Here is a 19060-nt window from a genome sequence, read left to right as displayed (position 1 = left end):
TTTAAAATATATGAAACATTAGGCTTAGCAAAAGTTTGAAACATTAGGCTTAGCAAAAGTTTGAAACATTAGGCTTAAGAAAAGTTTGAAACATTTTTAGTCCTAACGAAAATCTGAACAATTTCAAGTTATATCTTCAAATATATTTTTAAAAGCATGTAAATCAAAATGCTTGAAGCTTGCGCTTGAGCCTGTAAAGACGTAAATAAAAAAATCTCGAGCTCTGTCACTAGCAAAAAGTTCACACACAAGCAGATTTTTAGAAACCATGTAAATCAGCCTTGAGATACAATCGTGCATGTAAATGAGCCTTAACATGGGAGGGTATTGGAATTGTCTAATGAAGATGAGCAAGCTGATATGTCTTAATTCTAATGAGCCATTTTCTAGCAGAAGCGTATTATTAAAGGTAGCTGTGTGCAAGGACTGGTCAATAAAAGTTGGTTCAAAGTGACAATCAAAGTCCAGTTAATGTATCATTTATTCGTACATGTACAAAGTTAGCAAGCAGTTTTAGAGGTATTAAATTAGAGCCTCTCCATGACATACGTCACTCGGAGAGGTAAAAATTAGTCTTAGCCAAAGTTTGAAAAATTAGGCTTAAAAAGTTTGAAACATTAGGCTTAACGAAAATCTGAACAATTTCAAGTTATATCCATAGATATAGTAAAACTATAAAGGGTCTAGATCCACTTCGCTGGCTAAGAGCAGACAGCCGCTATTTTCTGGGGGTAGCCGTATAAAACGCCATCTATCTGGAACTTTCGAAACTAAATTAAGGGATGAGCTTAGAGTAGTGGCACTCTATGTTAACCCCCTATAGGGCATAATAAGTCAAACCCTCGGAGATGCCATTACTCCATTTTATACGAGCTAAGAGCAGAAAAACGTATTTTATAAATTTTACACCTGTAAAATCTTTTAAAAAACACTTGGAACTTGTATTTCTACTTACTTTCGAGGAAATACCACCGTTTTCTGAAGGTAAGAGTCTTTTTTTATACATTTATTAGTAATAAAAACATTTAAGGCGAGCTAAGCCTTGGTCATGGCCATAATGTAGATTTGATTTGCACATAGAGAAAAGAGGCTGTACTTTTGTGACTTGGAAAATTTATTTTTTAGGCTTTTCGAACATTTCTATGGCAAAATGAGGTAGGCCTAGAAGACTAATGAAATATTTAGAGGATAATTTTGGAAGCAAGGTATCATTGATGAATTGGTTGTCTTTCACTATCATCAAGATTTCGATGTTATCGGTTGGCACAAATACTGCCCAAAAGCATACGGGTACGTTACACACGAAAAGCTGACCCTGAATCTGATGATAGACGTTCCAGTTCATCCGTTTCTTCGTCAATGTAAAGGTAAAAGTTACCTGAAGCTGCTTTTCCTCTGATAGTTTCTTTATTCTTGAAAATAGTGTAAGGGCATTTGATCTCCACTAAGTACAGCTGGTCCTCAACCAGTATAAGGCAATCGGGGCTTGCCCCAAGGAAGCAAAATTGTGGATTAACAATCAAACCCACAGAGGTGTGACACTGGGTATTGATGTGTTGCCTGAATATTTGAAAAAGCAGCGGGTTCATGCTTCAATCCATGATCAAAGGACAACGCTCCCATTTCTTCTAATGCTTCAGATTGTTGCTCGAGAGTCAAATTACGGAGAGTCCGTTTAGGGATAATTTCATCGGTTACATTAATTTGATCTCCAAATTAGGATGGAATCGCGAACCGTACGGTTTGAGCGCTCTACGTAGTCTCTTTCCAGTGATGGGAAAGAAATCTGATTTTGTAAAATGTTTTGAACAAATCCGTAAACTGGAGATATCAGTGGACAGAGGTCCTACAGCTGTTGTTATAGAATTAATCCACTTCTTTCTAGTGGCAGTCTCTTTCGGAAAGTTGTGGTAAGAAAGAAAACGTTCTTTACACCTACAGTTTGAACGCAGCAAACATGAGATGAAGCCATGATTGTTACATAAATAAGTAAATAAAAACGTTTATGTTATATTTTGTTTTATGCCTTTAAATATAGAGACACACACTTAACAAAGTTTGTTATGGTGGGCACCATTATCGACTCTTATTTTAAGAATATGTAACAGTTTAATGTCCGGATAACATGATAAAATAACGTTTTTCAACGCTGAAAACGACGCTAATCACTAATCTCAGTAATCTGCCCTGTTTTACAAGACCAAGGCTTAGCTCGCCATAAATGTTTTTATTACTAATAAATGTATAAAAAAAGACTCTTACCTTCAGAAAACGGTGGCATTTCCTCGAAAGTAAGTAGAAATACAAGTTCCAAGTGTTTTTTAAAAGATTTTACAGGTGTAAAATTTATAAAAATACGTTTTTCTGCTCTTAGCTCGTATAAAATCGAGGAATGGCATCTCCCAGGGTTTGACTTATTATGCCCTATAGGGGGTTAACATAGAGTGCCACTACTCGAAGCTCATCCTTTAATTTAGTTTCGAAAGTTCCCGATAGATGGCGTTTTATACGGCTACCCCCAGAAAATAGCGGCTGTCTGCTCGTTGCCCCTTCCACGTCGACCTCCCATTGAATTGTGTATGGTTATATCTTAAAATATATTTTCAAAAGCATGTAAATCAAAATGCTTGAAGCGTGTAAAAACGTAAATATAAAAATCTCGAGCTCTGTCACTAGCGAAAAGTTCGCAAACAAGCAGATTTTTTTGAAACCATGTAAATCAGCCTTTACGGATCTAAGCGTTGCCTACGTTAATCAAGGCCTGTGCGCGGTGGCTTCGAAAGGGGGGGACTTTTAAGAAACGCGATTTCTTATTTTCTCCCTATTTTAGCGCGAGATTTCATTGATAGCTGGACCGAAACGCGCGCGAAAATGAGTATTTAAAATTCTAAGCGCGAGAAAATGAACATTTCAAATTCCAAGCGCGACAAAATGAACATTTCAAATTATTTAGGTCCAGCTATTAGCGCCTCAGGTCCAGCTAATAGCGCCTCGGGTGAGAGAATTTGGCAACTTAAATTGCCAAAATAAAAATAAAAATCGGCGCCGCGCACAGGCCTTGACTAATGTAGGCAACGAGCTACTGAGAACGATCTTATGGCGAATTCCACTGGGTCCTCCCGGACAGGCTAGGAAATAAGACAGGTTTACAGGTCAAAAACCAGATTATTAATAGCTTGGACCACTTTTTTTATTCAAAACGCGAGGGTCACTGGTCCCAATGACTAGTTTATTAATTCCTACTTTTATTAAAAATTGATATGGGGACCTCTTTAATTATTTTCATTTTAACATAAATTTCGACTCCAGGAGTCCAGTTGTGTATACAACCCTAAGCCGAGAGAGATTTTTTTAGAAGAGAGAACGACCACAAGTCCTGGGACCACTGACCAGTAGAAAAATAAATTGTGGAAGGGTCACTGGTCCCGGGACCAGTTTCATATTTAAGACATCAGGGTACTGTTCAGTAACCCTCTTTGATGGCAGCGCTTACTAAGCGATGTGTGATTTTTCCTACTGTAGGCTTTTTCGCGTTTCCGGTTTTGACGTCATGATGCTCAGCGCTTGCCCATCAAGAAAACCATCTAATCGATATGGTTTTTTTGATGGCGTGACGTAGCGCTTGACTGATGAACACTTGACAGACAAAAGTTGGCGCGGGATTTAAAAATTAAATTCCAATAATGCTATTCCTACAGTAATTGTATTAGTTTTCTTTACAAAACTACTTCTACCATTCAAATAGGCATAATTTTCTTACAAAATTCCATTATTTGGGAGCTAGTTTATAATTAAAAAGAGCCTTTTGCGCTTTGTAACGTTTTGAGGGCCAGTAAGACGTTTCCCCGACTCCATTTTCTAAAACAGCGCTAACTTCAAAATGTCACTTTTCCGTTCAACAACCTTTTACGTCACTGTGACGTCTCGATCCCATCAACCACACATCAAGAAAACAGCGATTTCCTTGAGATTTTCGTTACTGAACGTACCCCTCAGGGGTCACTGGTCCGGAGGACTAGTTCAGAAATAAACCTTATTTCCAAGCCTGCTCCCGGAGCGCTCCCATGGAGCAATAAACATGGGAGGAGTACTTGCCGGATCGTTAAAGACTGTTTTTCCGTAATTAGGGTCTCTTATTTTTATTGCTCCATGGGAGTGCTCCGGGAGGACCCAGTGGAATTCGCCATTATTGTTTTTTGTCGAATTTCATTACAAAATAAAGAAAACCGCAAGCGATTTCAGATTCAAATAGCAGCCTCCAATAGAACGGCTGTAAGATTTCCTATGTCCAGCTCTTTGTTACTTTCGTTGCTATGGAAACATAACAAACAAAAATGTTTGTAGCAGACCGAAGACATCGAAGTGGCTAAGCAGACAGCTTCTACCAAGGCCTTTCAAAACAGGCTAATTGAAACGTTGAGACAATAATCAAAATATAAGATATAATAAAATGGACTAAGTTCATTTAGGTGATGACGTGACCACTCCATTTTTGGTATGTTTATAATGCTAGAAGAGCATTTCACCAGCAATATCCGGGGAAGCCCCCCTAGATACTTCGACGATTGGTAATCCCACATTGTGTCCGAACCTCGGTTAAGTCAACTTGGATTTTTCAACTCGAATTTCAAAATTGTAAAGTGGAACACTGTGGTTGTGTGTTACATGGATTCAATGGTGTTCGTATTTTAATAACCTCTATTATTATTGGTACAGAATGGTAAATAACAAATTTGTGAAAAATAGACAATGACTACCGAAAAATAAATAACAAAAACACATGCAATATAGACTAATGGCACCCCATGTTATTTCTCGATAGAGCTTAATACAATCGAAGGCAGAGGGCTGCCATTACCCTATTCTCTTGTGTAAAATATTAAATTCTGCTACAATAGACTAATGGCACCCCATGTTATTTACCCATAGAGCTTAATACAGTCGAAGGCAGACGGCTGCCATTACTCTATAGACTAGTGGCACTCCATGTTATTTCCCCATAGAGATTAATACAATCGAAGGCAGAGGGCTGCCATTACCCTATAAGTTTGCACTTCGGCTGTTTACATGGCGCCTATTGATTGGAACGAAATTGACAAATGCAATCTTCAGGATATAAATGATGATTTAGCCGAAAGTTTCTACAAAAAACTAATTAATGTAAGTATACCTAATTAGAATATAAATTTGCCGTTGTTTTTAATTAACCTATATTATTAAAGTTTAACCCATCAAACGAAGATGATCCCAAAAGACTGCATAAGCTCTTTCTGGTGTCAAAAGCAGTTTTGCAGGTATAAGTTCTAAAAGAAAACAAACTTTAATTAGAGTTAAGATAAAATAAATAAATCACATCGTGTTCAAGCTCAAAGGCTTGCAAGCGGAGGTTGCGATGGAAGAATTGGAACAAATGGCCAAGAATCAAGGACGACTGAGTGCTCGTCATGAAAAGGAGCTTTTAGCCGAGATTGAAGATCTGAAGGATGAGTTGGAGAATGTCAAGGTACTGACTGAGTTGTCAGTTTGGTTGCCTTGTCTAGTGGAAAATTAGTTTCAGTTTGTACCATGTGGAGTTTCATATTTGGTAAAAACTATTCAAGGGTTTAGGATTGATTATCCCCCAAAAGCTTGGATTGCAATGGTTCGGAATATTAACACTTGTCACAAAAGGATTATGTCACAAATGGCAGTGACCCTTTGCTTCTTCATTAAGAGTTTAAGACCAGTTGTGACCCTATAATTAATTACTTTAATATTAATCCCAATGTAAAATTCCTTTTAAACAAAGGGATAATGAAGTAGAAAAACAAGTTCATTTTAATCGATTAAAGGAAAAGTAGCGTAACATTATACCTTAAAAGAATGGTCTTTTCTAATAATAAAAGGAAAAATATTAAAACAAATAAATGATCTCTTTGATACAAAATAATTAGTATTTAAATAGTCTTGAAAATAATCAAGGACTACTCGCCATCCGCCATTGGTTCAGTGGCGTCTGCTTTCCAGAACCTCTTAACCCTACCTTACGGTTAGGTCTCTGAGCCTGTTAGAATTCAACCAGTGCCGTGGGAGTAAGTGGTTCAGTTTAGCAGACGCCAATAAACCAAAGGGAGTAACGGGATTGGTTGAATTCTTACCAGTTGGGAGAGGTAAGGGGGTTCGATTTTAGCAGACGCCACTAAACCAATGGCGGATGGCGATTATTTTTAAGACTAATTAAATGCTAATTATTTTGTAATAAGCGATAACTTATTTTTGTATTTAGAAAAATACTGTTCTTAATGTTATGTTATCTGAACTTTTCCTTTCAGTCTAGAACCGAGTTGACAATGACGCGATTTGAAATTATGACACATGTTCATCATGAAATAAAACTTATTTAATTACTCTTATATTTAGGGTTCGAGAAAAGGCAGTGATACGTCACTTCTGAAACATAATCTTCGAAACGAGGAACTCGAACAGGAAAACTTGACTTTGACTAAAGAAATTGAATCGAAAAAGACTGAAATCAGGAGGACCAAACGAGAGTTTGAGAAAGTGTGGACAGTTCACGAGTTACAATCTACTTGATTGATTTCAGAGAAAGCTTGGATTATTATTTTTTTTTCTAATCGTACTTAGGCTCTTGAAATGGTTGAGAAGCACGAAGAGGAGCGGAGTATCTTGCGTGACGAGATTGAGAAGTTGCAAGAACAACTGGAAGAAAGCAAAGAGATGGTAAAGAATGTTGAAGTATCGAAAGAAGAAAGCTGCAAAATGAAAGAGAAAGAGCTCTTGGCAAAGATAAAAGTTAAAAACGCCGAGATTCATCAACTTCTAAATGATATAAAGGTATCTGTCTATAATTTTTGGTTTTGAATTTTGCATTAGAGTTCCACTTTATTGTTCTCAATACATGTAAGGCCACTTGGCCTCATATAAGTTTGTCACGGGTTACAAATTGGATCTTGTCATGAAGTGACAACGTAGGTGAAACATCATAGATCCTCATAAAGTGACGCCTGGTTAGGCGCTGTCAAAGGCTTAGTTATGCAGACTAAATAGGAAAATGGACTGCAAAACCGAGTGTAGTCTGCAATTCTCGCTTCCGTCGTTCTCGAACTAGCTCGAGCTGTAAGTCTCTAGCATTACGAAGTATAGGTAGTGTCATAATTACGAAACATATCAACTTATGATGTCTTTCATTTCGGATATCAACGTTTTTTACCAAATAGAGTGCGAAAGAAAGCCTTTGATGTTTGCAAGTCCCTTGCTTTGAGAAATATCTATTTTTCAATCTGATGTTTCAATGATTTTTTGGAGATATCTTGAAAAGAACGACACTGTTATGATATCGCATTTGTAACGCATTATTAACAACTGCCAGTCGCGAGTTTCAGATATTTTCCACCAGATGGCGACGCCGTTTTGACCTCGGACGCGGTATTCTCTAGTAGCAACGGCCAGTAGCTATATCTACAAATCTTTTCCGTCAGAGGTCGACACTGATGACGTTGCACATGTCACGCTTTTATAGTAACTGCCAGTCTCAAACTATAGATATTTTCCACTATAAAGTGACATAATTTAGAAAATTAAAGAAATTTACGGAGATAAACCACGTGTAATTAGAGTTAAATAATAATTTATTTAAAACATCCAAATTAAAAATGAGACGTTTCGAGCCGCGGCTCGTCGTTCAGTCTCCAACTAATTACACGTGGTTTATCTCCGTAAATTTCTTTAATTTTCTAAATTACTTCACACCCGTGTATAATAATAGTTATGTTTGACCTTTATAAAGTGACATCGTTTTAAAGTCGCACGCGATGTCAGGGTTCATACAAACCGGGAAAACCTAGAAAAATCAGGGAAAAAATAGTTGACAAAAACCTCAGGGAAAATTCAGGGAAATTTCGAATTTTTAGTAAAATTCAGGGAAATCGGGAAATTTGCGTCAAACAGGGGCCGAGTAATTAAGCAAAATGTTCGTAAACATCCCCTCCATAGGATTAACATTACACTAAACTTTGGAGGCTTATAACTCTGGTTATATTAGAGATACGGTAATGTCCTTTGAGTATGGTATTGACATATTTGCTCCTCCTTCGTTAACATTTGCTCCATAGGATACTCCATATACGGGAAAAACCTGGAAAATTCAGGGAAGTATGTGGGGAAAAAACCTGGAAATCTCAGGGAAATTTGTTTTCTAAAAGTTGTATGAACCCTTTATGTGCTCTATTAAACGAGCGCCAGTCGCGAGTTCCAGATATTTCCCGCCAGAAGGCGACACCGTTATGACGTCGCACGTAGCACGCTTTCATAGCAATCGAAAGACGCGAGTTACAAACCTTTATTTTCCCATGAACCTTCTATATAATGGACCAGAATCTTATTGGCGGATCCCATGTTAAAGTTTTCTTGCTAAAGTGTCCCTAAATAATAAAGAAAAAAAAAAGCTAGCAGACGACAAGGTCTTGGAGAAGGACGGTACAATGTAAACAAGTAAAATGGACGCTTGGTCTCATTTCGCTAAGCCTTGGGACTAATGTTAATTTTTTTGCATCTATTTAAAGTTAAAGTTTAATAAATTAATTAAAAATAGGAAAAATAAAGATTTGCACGTTTGGCAATTGTGAAAGTGATTCGAGGAAATTGAAATGGAAATACCCTTCCCAAAAACCGTCACGTTTGTTTAAGTTGTACCGGGGTGCGCGTACCCTGCGAAATTAGCGAGCAACTGCGCACAGACGTTGTAAGCGGGGGAAAAAAAACCTCCCAGTTTCTGGTTCATTCTAGATTGAAGGTTCATGATTTTCCCCACAAGAAGGCGACACTGGTTTGATGTCGCGCATGGTGCACCCTATTGACAAGTTACATAACTTTTACCCAGTCCAGAAGGCGACACTGTTATGACGTTCTGTTCCTCTTTTCATGCTCTTGTTGCAACCGCCTGTCGTTTGCTGCAGATATTTTCCATCAGAAGGCCACACTGTTTTGACATCGCACGCGGTAAATTCTAATAAAATGAGCAAGCTTCACATCTTTTCCACCAGAAGGCGACACTGAAATGGCATCGCGTACGGCGCGCCCTAGTAGTTTAAGCATGGACGAACCAATACTGAAGGATGGATGGCAGAGGGAGAAAGTTGAAAAATACTTGTTAATTCGCCTTCTAGCGGCAGATAGTAGCCGCGCGGGGGGGGGAGGGGCATATGGGGGAATCAACGTTCTAAAGAGGGAAGCAGCTAACGTCGTACTTTGTTTAGATGGCGCTAGCTTTTTCCGGGGTTTGGCTCAGTATTTTTCATGACCTCCATCCATTTTGGGGCTGAAAAGGGGGAAATAAGCTTAACCATGAGTTAATAATGTGTTAGCTCCCTATAAGTTACTCGTGCAATTCATTTTTATACTCCAGCGTTTTCTCCCGCACCGCCGACTTCCCAATTATATGCGACGCTCTGCGGCCGCTACGTGAACGAAAATCATATTTACTCTTCTTTCCGGTTTTTCCCCGGAAGCGCGTGTAGTGGAAGCTAGCCAATGATATCGGAGCTATTTAAGCAGCCGAATATTTCGCTCAGTAGCCTCGGTTAAGAAAACAGTTAAGTGGATTGGATTTAGCTCAGTTGTATAATTTTCTGGTTTCAAGTCACAATAACAACTCTTATCTTTAGCATTCTTGATCAATATCGGCAAATTTCATTGAGTTCCTGCATTTTTTTTTGTCTCAGTAATGACACAAACGCCTTGATTTAATGTTAAATTGTTAAAACATAAACATTCACGACTAAAACACTCCCTTGGTGAAAAAGCAGCCGACGACTCGAGGTCGAGGAGCTTTACGAGCGTTATTTTTTTTTTCGACAAGAGAGAGCGCAACATTCGGATTTTTTTCCCCGCGCGGGCGAAATGAGAAGAAATCGCTGGATACATTACGTCTATGGAGCCTGAGTAACTTATAGGGAGCTAACATATTATTCACTCATGGCTTAACATTGGTTGTTTAGTTGCTTAGTATGGGGCTCTATGGGCTGCCATCGGTCCTTCAGTATTGCTTCGTCCGTGGTTTATGGGCCTATGTTTCAGAAGTTTTGGTCTTCATTTTGTAAATTGGTTTTTCCCTTCAGAACTTACATTGTTTTTTAATTGGATCATAAGTTTATAAGATATGTTCCATAAGTATGACACTCCCTATACTTCGTAATGCTAGAAATGTACTGAGATTTGGTTCGAGAATGACGCGAGAATTCACTACACTCGGTTTTAGAGTCCATCTGCCTATTTAGTCTGTACTGAACCTTTCATGACAAGTTCTAAGTAACCATTTACAAGCTTACGGTACATATCACATGAACTTATGATTGAATTGCAAACATCTTACAGACTCTGGAAAGCGAGAACTCTGAACTTCGATCACAAAAGAGTCAACTACATGAGAAACTAATTGAAGCGGTCGATCAAATGGAGAAAACCACCGATGAGTACATAAAACTGAAAGTTAGTTCCGCCAATTGAATTTTCATACGCTAGATTAGTAACGCCCATTTTCGTTCCATTTATGTTCCATGTGCATTTTAGGAAGCTTATGATGAAAGCGAATTTCAATTAAAACTCATAATGGAACAGAAAATGCTTCTTGCCAGTGAGGTAATTATTTCATTCAATAATTAATTTCATACGAATCAGTGTTGAGTCATTTCAAATCTAAGATTGAAGACTTGAAAAGTCAACTTTCTCAAAAAGGAGAAGTTGATGACGAAATTATGGAGACTGTCAGTCGCAGAGTTCAAGAATGGAAGGTAATTAACTCAATTTATGTAATATCAGGGATAGATTTAATTTTAGAAGTAGGTATGGAGAACAGAGTAATGTGGGCGCGCGTCAAAGTCCCGGACCCCCTTCCATGGGATGGAGGGGTATGAAAGAAGAGGCGGGTCATAGCGACAGAGGAAAAAAGGAATTGCGTATTTTTCGCCGTCCCCGTCAGCAACGTCATCAATACGTAGTTTAAGTGAGCCAATAAGATAATTTAAACTTTTCGTTACGTGTTGGAGGGAGGGACTCTATACTGGGCTATGAGTCGGACTGAAGTAAATACTAACCGTTCTCCATTCCTACTTCTAAAATTAAATTTATCCCTGGTAATATTTAATGATGCTACTGGAATAGACTGGAAAATATATATCAGGAATTAGCTGATTCGAGGTAGTTAGTAAAATGGGATGGAATTGGGTGTAAGCGATGGCGCGACATCTATGGGTACAGTAGATCAGGTACGGCTCCTCCCAGCTTCCTATTGGTTAATAATTTCTCCTGCTCTACTTCTCCTTGTTAAGTCCTGTTGAACGTTACGTCACTTATTTAACCAGTTAATAACTGAGAACACCTCCTACCCTTAATGCACGAGACACAACGCAAATAACCGTTATGGAATTGAAACAATTAGTTTGTTAGTTAGACCTTTCTGAAAATAAAACCTAAAGGAATCCTGGGATCCAATGGCAGTTTTCCTCAAGTCAATGCTGACCCTACCAAAATCTCTAGCGCAGAATATCACATCAATAACCTCGCGTTTATCAACTTAATATGCGCGTTACGGGACCTTCAAAGCAAGTTCCCCTGAGCCTAGAAACCATTTCAGAAGGACCTATCGGGGAAAGGGGGTCTTATTCAAAAGGAATCTAGGTACAATTTTAGACCATTATCGGAGCCTCCGAAATGAACTAGGCCCAAGCGTGTGGCGAAGCGAGAATATTTTTTTAACCAATTTAGTTCGCCGTGGTTTTACGCTTGGGGGCGCTTTTATTACCGTAAAATAAACAAAGTTCAACCCCGTGACCCTGTCGACTGCTTAAGTATTTGGGCCAAGGTCGCGGATTGTAAGTATACGTTTTTATTACTCTTACTGAATTATTTTAATTGAAATAATTTATTTTGTTGTCCTCAATACAATCTAACCGAAAGATTCAATAAAAAGTGAATAGCACAAAAAATATTTACGTTAATTATAGGATGAAACTTTTCTCTATCATAAACAATTTATGACTGACCCCTAAAATATCAAGGATAATTTAAGGAAGACCCCTGTCACAACGGTAATATAAGCGCCATCTCGTACACATATATGGTGAAAATATTTTCCGTAACAAACTGGATATTTCCCCACATAAAATTTGACACGCATGGGCCTAGTTCATTTCGGAGGCTCCGCCATTATACACAGATGGACTGAAATGATAAGCTAAAACCCCTGCTCTTCCAATGGTATCGTCTGTTGTCGCCCCTAGCGGGAGAGTCCCGAAACTTTTCGACTCATAGATCATGTTATTTGTTGAGAGGGAAAAAAATCTATCTAACAACTTAATGCCAGTCTAAAATATAGCCAGAAGAATTGATAGTTCCGCCATCTATTATAGTTTGAGAGGAAAAAATCTATCTAAGGAGGAGTGCCCAACTATGGTTTGAGCAGGGATATTTGATATATCGACACTCTATAGGCATCGGCCTCTTCGTATACCCGTGATGTTAAAAAAGGGGCAAGTTTTTGAGGCCGACGACAGCGCCATCTGCATTGCGGGAGAATCGTAACTATGTGATGATTCGTCTGCTAGTAATACTGCCCCCCGCGGGCCCGCAATGCATATAAAAGTTTAAAACGACGATGAAGAGAGTTATGTTCGTAATTAAAACATGAACGAAAACAACAAGAAGCTTATTTATTTGTATGAAATTTCAAGTTATTTCATTGAGTAGTAGTTAATTAATATTAAACTTAGTATAGATAGGTGAATGTTTTCTTTTCAGTGTTGAATTTTAACAAGTTTTCTGTTTAGTCGTTTTTCTACTTTTTGGTATTCATTGTACAAATTTTGCTCTTCTAAACTCTAAAGCACTGTGAGTTGAAAGCTGAATGAAAAATTTATTGCTTAAAGTTATTAATTTACGAATAGTTTTCAGTTTAAAAGAGTGGAAACGCAATTTTGAGGTAACTCGTTGAAATTGCGCCAAAAAAGTTTAAAGCAATCTTTCATATTTTGCGCCTTTTATATTTTAACCAATCAGTAAATCATTTTCTTCCCGCCTTCGGATTTCGCGCGACTTCACGTCATGAATATAATTACGCTTCTCCCTGCCACCAGACGTCCTATTTTTTCGACGGCTCGGTTTTTTGCCCCACCTTTTGTCAAGAGAGGCCGATCCCTATAGAGTGTCGATATCAAACATCCCTGGTTTGAGTCGAAAAAGTTTCAATATTGGTCGCGGCGTGGCGCTAGAGAGGCGCTTCCCTAAAAAAAAGACCACGCACTGTATCTCCATTCCAGTCCATGGTCTTAGATAAAATCAATTTTCTTGGATGAGCCATTCTGAACACCGTATTACTGAAATGGCTTTCATGGAAATAATTTGCCATGAAAGCTTATTAGCAAATCAGCTGATGTTAAAAAAATGTTGCTGAGCACAGTTTCGTTCAAGACTGTTAGCACATTTAAGCATTCTAATCATTCTTATCCTTATAATCCTTTGCAGACTGTACTAATGAGCAAAGAAGAAGAAATTTTAAGGCAGCAACAGTTAATTTCAAAACTTCAGTCGGAATTCAATCTTGGTAGTATGAATGTTTCAGAATCACAGGCATTGAAAAAGGTACGTTTCTATTACCCCGTGACGTATGTATTTAAAATATATCCTTCAATGGCTCAAAACGTATCATGCAGGTTGTCGAAGATCGTGACGCGCAGATAGAAGTTTTGAAAGAGCAATTGCAATTGGCTACGCGAGATCTGGAAGAAAATAGCAAACTCCTGGAAGAGTTAAGGCTTAACAAGAATGAAGAATCGGCTCCGCTTAGTCCCGGAAGCCGACTCGGTGCCATGATCGAAAGTCAAAATGAAATACGAGAGAAAAATCTGGCATTGGAAAAATTAAGGAATAAACTCAAAGTTGTAGAAGAGGAATGGAAGATGAAGGATCAAGAACTCAGTGATACCTTAGGAAGGATGAGATTATACGAAATGGTACAGTCAATCGTTTATACAGGGTCTTACAAGAAGAGTGGTAGGACCGAAGTACAGTGCTTTCTACGGGCGATTTTGAATCAAAAATGTTCTCTGACACTTTGCCTTAAAGCGAAGCGCGGGTCACGTGGTACCACTGCAAGTTGACTTTCCTTACGAACTCCAGTTTTGGTTTGGCAAAGGCTAGTGGGCGGGATTCATAAGTGCACTTATAAATCCCGCCCACAAATGTCTCCTGCCTTCGTCAAGCCAAAACTGGAGTTCTAAAGGAAAGTCAACTTGTGGGTGAAGCACGTGACCCGCGCTTTGCTTTAAGGGCCAACGTTTACAATTCAAAGCATGGCAATTGCATTAAATTAGTATTGTCTTTCATTTTCATACTTTAAATTAAAGGGTTGTAACGGAAAACACACTACTTATGACTTATATAGAACATTTTCGACCCAAATCATCCATAGAACCACACCCTTTCAGTCCTACCACTCTTTTTGGAACGCCTTTTTTATTAGGTTAACAGTTTTGATTGTTGAAACTGATAATTGCTTTGGTTTTGTTATATACTTTGTAGGGGGAATATGGTTTGTCGGAAGCAGTTATGGAAATTAAGGAGTGCAAAAATCAGATCAGAATAAGAAATAAGTATGAAATTTTGTTATTCCTGTTGAATAGCTTGAAAAACGCTATTGAAAGAGCCAGTTTTTCAAAGCCAATTTTGACGCAGTAGAAGCCACTTAAATAAATATCACTTATACCAAAAACCGATTAATGTAGTAAGAACTTTGATTCTAGCAAATTGCCAAATTCCCTACCCGTCCCGACTACTTCGAATGTTTTGATTATAATTTCAAAACTCGCGCTTGCCATCTATCAGTCTGGGAAATAGCACACTTCCTCTGGTCCAAAACCTGTTTATTAATTGCTTGGACTAGTTTTTTAATTCAAGAAGTGGGGGTTACTGGTCCTCGGGACCAGTTTATTAATTGCAAATCTATTGGAGAACAAAGGCTGGGACCAGTTCGGAGACCAGTTTATTATTTCGGACATAGGGGGGTCACTGGTCCCAAGGACTAGTTTAAAAATTATCCATATTTCCCAGACTGCCATCTATCGGCCCTATTCTCTTATATTTTGGGCTTTAAAGATGGATACTCTACAAGGCAAATAAGTTATAATTGTACTAAAGTAATAATTTTAGTACAAAGCTAGAAAAACCACATACTTAATGAAACTACAATTTAATATATTTTTAACTTTAAAACTTAAATCCACTAAATTGGGAGCCATATCACATTGTTGTCCAATTTGTTTGTTTCCTGAACGGACATTTAACCAACAAAATAAAGAAAATGACATTTTTGACCATTAGAAGTCGCTATATACAAAGTTTGTGGGTGGAGCCAAAATATAAGCACACGAATTTTTTCTATGAAGTATGCGAAGATGGTACCAGAGCCTAAACCTATGATCCAAGTCTCTTATTAAGTTAATTCGTTTTTGAAGGAGTTCATAATAACCCCCCTTCGGAGGGAAGTAAGAAACTGGTTAAAAAGCCGGTAACAACAAAGTTTCGCCGTAAAGCTCAGCGGATTTATACACCGCTTAACTCCCAAAGAAATAGTTACCCCATTTTTAGCGCCCACGCGCATTAACTTCCACACTTCCGCTTTAGCACTATTTTTATCTTGTGATTTTGGGAGCGAAAACGGCTCACGTCTGCTTCTGTCGGCACGGTGGACATTAAGCCTTGGCTAAGAAGTTTTTCGATGGTTTCTAGTTTTCTACAAAACATTTAAACGATCATCATTAATGTTTTGTTGTGATATGTGTGAGTGAGAATTCCGTGGTTAAATTAAAACGGTTTGCACAAATTTATTCCCAGTATCTTTAATATAAGAATTCTATCGTGTTTCTACGTCCACCATAGTCGCCATTTTTCTTTTCGACGGAGATCCCAGCCAACGGAAGTTTTGGAACGAAAACCAAGGAGAATAGATACCACTACAATCTACTGTAAAGTTGTATGTCCATCAACAGGCTAGTCCTTTCTATGCGCAACGACTGAATCTTGTTGTTCGCAAATTTTACCATTAGCTCTATGTATGGCCAGTTTCGTACTTCCCCCCCCCGAAGGGGGGTTATTATGAACTCCTGGTTTTTGCTCATATGCATGTTATGATATTAGTTTTCTCTTTAAATGCGCAATTGACGAATGACATATGTGGCATTTATTTCGCCCTATTAATTTTATTGATATATTTTTGAACCCACTTGCAACGCCATCTGTTAGTTTTTTTTATTTCAAAATAGAAAATAGTTTTTGAAAATGGAAAATTAAATAAGCGCACATCCTACTGTTTGACAGGGTGATGACGTCATGATGGTGTCGCCTTGTAGCATACTTAGTTATGGTCATGATAGTATCTTACATTGGTTGACTTAAATATTTTGTCACTAATTTTACAGACAGATCGAAGAACTGACTCAACAAATTAACGATTCGGATTTCAAGTTGGGTGAAGTAGTCGAAGAAAATATTCACTTGAGAGAAAAGTTAAATATCAGTCCGAGGAAATATGACTCAAAGAGTTTTAGGAAGTCCGGTTCTCAGAAAATACAAACAGTTGCTCAGACACTGCAGGAAAAGGTAAGTTTTATCAAAAGCTGCAACTGGTAACTTACCAAATACGGCCGTAAATCACCGATTTACGTCATACCATATACAATGGTAATTTAACAACGCTCAGACTTAACAAACTCTTCTGAGTAAAACCAGGGATAGATTTAATTTTAGAAGTAGGAATGGAGAACAGAGTAATCTGAGCCCGCGTCAAAGTCCCGGACCCCGGGAAGGGGGTTTGAAAGAAGAGGCGCGTCATAGCGACGGAGGTAAAAGGGAATTACGTATTTTTCGCCGTCCCCGTCAGCAACGTCATCAAAACGTAGTTTGTTTAAGTGAGCCAGTAAAATAATTTAAAATTTTCGTCACGTGTTTTAAGGGAGGGGCTCTATACTGGGCTATGAGTTGGACTGAAGCAAATACTAACCGTACTCTATTCCTGCTTCTAAAATTAAACCTATCCCTGGTAAAACTAAGTGTACTAAACTGCCAGATACTATAAAAACTCCCTATTTTTATAGTTTTCCCTCAATTTCCCACTAGATCGCGCTGTTTAACGCACATAAACTAGGCATAAAGTGATCACAATTCAACGTGGTTTAATAAAAAATAAATTGCCAACACAATTGTAATTTTATTTTCCCCAAAATTTTAATCGGTAGTTTGTTTGGTAAAAATCTTAAGATTGTTACACATCTTTGGGTTTGATTAAGCTCCTCAAGGTCGGGTCCTAAACGCCTAGCCTAGTTATGAAGGTCCTATTCTACACCCGTAACATTTTAGCGCTTCATGAATAATTCCTAACTAAGCATTAATTGTTGTATTGGAATTGATAGGGATCTTAAGAGTCTAAATAGACAGAAATCTCTTCCCAATTTCCACTCCCTTAAACCACTCGGACAACACCGTGAAGTTTATCTAATGTCAAATAACATAAGCTTCTTGTTTGTCAAGGTTGATTCGCTCGAAGGAGAGAATGTTGATCTTCGAACCGAACTTCACAAAATAAAGCGCAATTCAGCCAAAAGGTAATTTGATTACTTTGTTTATGGGGAGATTTAGTTTTTAAATATGTTTAAAAATATCTTGATCTAAATTTATTTAATAGAAGTTCAACTGTATCTGAAGATACCAACAAAATTAAAAAATCTAAAAGTCAAGAAGTGTCGGATAATAACAATGAAATTGAAGCTTCTTATGATGTAAGTTTGGCTTATTTCGAAATTTATCAAGCATTATACGGGCTTTACGAGAGCTATTTCTGTGGGCGCTGCCATAACCTGTCGGCGGCCTTTAGTTAGTGGCTGACATTGCCTGTCGTCGAACGCGCTCCGTAGCCTTGGCAGAACAACTCTCCAAAAAGGGGGCGGTAACCTCGTAAGTCCCGTATATGTATTTTTTTTGCTGTGGTTGTTTTAGAATAGAAAAACTTAGTCTATTTTCGTTTCAAAGTTAATTTATTGACTCCTTGAAAAGCTTTTTAACTGTTTATTTGCAATTTATCTGGGAGGGCTAAAAGGGGGACATATTGTACGCACTTTTCAGACTGGCAACAGTAATTCTTACCTCCACAACGGGAGAAATGAGGGTAGAACTAGGGTAGAACCAATGAGATAGATAGGGTTACAATTCAAATCGGCTTACCGCGAAACACATTGTGTTTATCATGCACGTTTATCAAAACATGACAGCGCCATCTGTGAGCCTCTAGCGGAACTAATTCCAACTTTTACTTGTTTATTTGCAATCAGAAACATCGTTATGTTTTTTATTTCATCTATTTATTAGATTAAAAAGGACTAGAGTTTTTATTATTTAACTCGCGTATTTTATTTAATACATTTAAAAAAATCTATTTTGACAACTTGTTACGCAGATTATAGCAGCAGACGGCAATAATAAGGTTCTTCGAGTAATCAATAGGTGGCGCCACCCGTATTTGATAAATATTCATGCTCGTCAAAAAAGTGTATCGCGAAACGTCGATCTCGAGATCTCACGTTGTGACTCTAGGTTTAATACATATATTCTATCTCATTGGGTAGAACTTATCACATGGCAAACGTGCACTTTGAACTGCCCCCTTTTGAGAATATTTATAAGCAATAAGTATGAGGCTCAAAGTTAAAGGCCCATATTTTACTTCGAAAGTTTGAAATTAGTTTAATTAAAATTGTGAAATACTGCAGATATTGTTGATGTAAAATAATCTTGTAAACCCTAATGCCTCAGGCGGCCAGGATACAATATTTTCCCTGTTAACTTTACTTTACAACAATAATGATTTGATAAAGAATCTCACTCTTTTACTGTCTGTCTAGGCCAGTGGGTAGCAAGTCTCGGCTGTGGTTTAATTTAAACAAATACCACTAGACGCTCCCATTTAGTTTAAGCTTAGCAAAGACTAGTTTTAGCTCTACCCCGTTGAATCGATCCTGAT

General features: G+C 37.9%; 2 protein-coding genes and 1 long non-coding RNA gene across 5 annotated transcripts in view; all 3 read left to right on the top strand.

The window, feature by feature from the left end:
* The first annotated feature begins 827 nt into the window (after positions 1–827).
* On the top strand, positions 828–2011 carry LOC149591739 (uncharacterized). The gene is made up of 3 exons (XR_016379529.1): positions 828–1155; positions 1245–1361; positions 1424–2011. It is a non-coding gene; the product is annotated as an uncharacterized LOC149591739 (long non-coding RNA).
* A 1987-nt stretch (positions 2012–3998) lies between these two features.
* LOC149591738 (uncharacterized) lies at positions 3999–10503 on the top strand. Its single transcript, XM_089861740.1, has 6 exons — positions 3999–5160; positions 5223–5294; positions 5366–5503; positions 6400–6540; positions 6625–6834; positions 10372–10503. Exons 1-6 carry the CDS (start codon positions 5068–5070, stop codon positions 10501–10503), a joined length of 786 nt encoding a protein of 261 aa, XP_089717866.1. The 5' UTR covers positions 3999–5067.
* Positions 10504–10559: 56 nt separating this feature from the next.
* LOC149591733 (centrosomal protein of 290 kDa-like) overlaps positions 10560–19060 on the top strand; it is a 159425-nt gene continuing 150924 nt past the window's right edge. For all 3 annotated transcript variants that reach the window (XM_089861735.1, XM_089861736.1, XM_089861737.1), the window contains exons 1-8: positions 10560–10635; positions 10698–10787; positions 13516–13632; positions 13704–14003; positions 14572–14642; positions 16467–16647; positions 17575–17648; positions 17729–17822. In XM_089861735.1, the coding sequence (XP_089717861.1) occupies positions 10606–10635; positions 10698–10787; positions 13516–13632; positions 13704–14003; positions 14572–14642; positions 16467–16647; positions 17575–17648; positions 17729–17822 (957 nt within the window). In that variant the 5' untranslated portion in view covers positions 10560–10605. The remainder of the gene's footprint in view (positions 10636–10697; positions 10788–13515; positions 13633–13703; positions 14004–14571; positions 14643–16466; positions 16648–17574; positions 17649–17728; positions 17823–19060) is intronic.

The sequence above is a fragment of the Phalangium opilio genome, unplaced genomic scaffold (genome assembly GCF_054372755.1).
Source record: "Phalangium opilio isolate 3A_F unplaced genomic scaffold, DU_Popi_V2 ptg000500l_1, whole genome shotgun sequence".
Lineage (NCBI taxonomy): Eukaryota > Metazoa > Arthropoda > Arachnida > Opiliones > Phalangiidae > Phalangium > Phalangium opilio.
Note: the sequence above shows the minus strand (reverse complement) of the source record. Positions and strands in the feature narration are given on the sequence as shown.

Coding starts and splice junctions, on each gene's coding strand:
- LOC149591738 (XM_089861740.1), top strand. CDS start 5,068: ATGGCGCCTATTGATTGGAACGAAATTGACAAATGCAATCTTCAGGAT. Junction 5,504..6,399: donor ATGAGTTGGAGAATGTCAAG/GTACTGACTGAG, acceptor TCTTATATTTAG/GGTTCGAGAAAAGGCAGTGA. Junction 6,541..6,624: donor CCAAACGAGAGTTTGAGAAA/GTGTGGACAGTT, acceptor AATCGTACTTAG/GCTCTTGAAATGGTTGAGAA.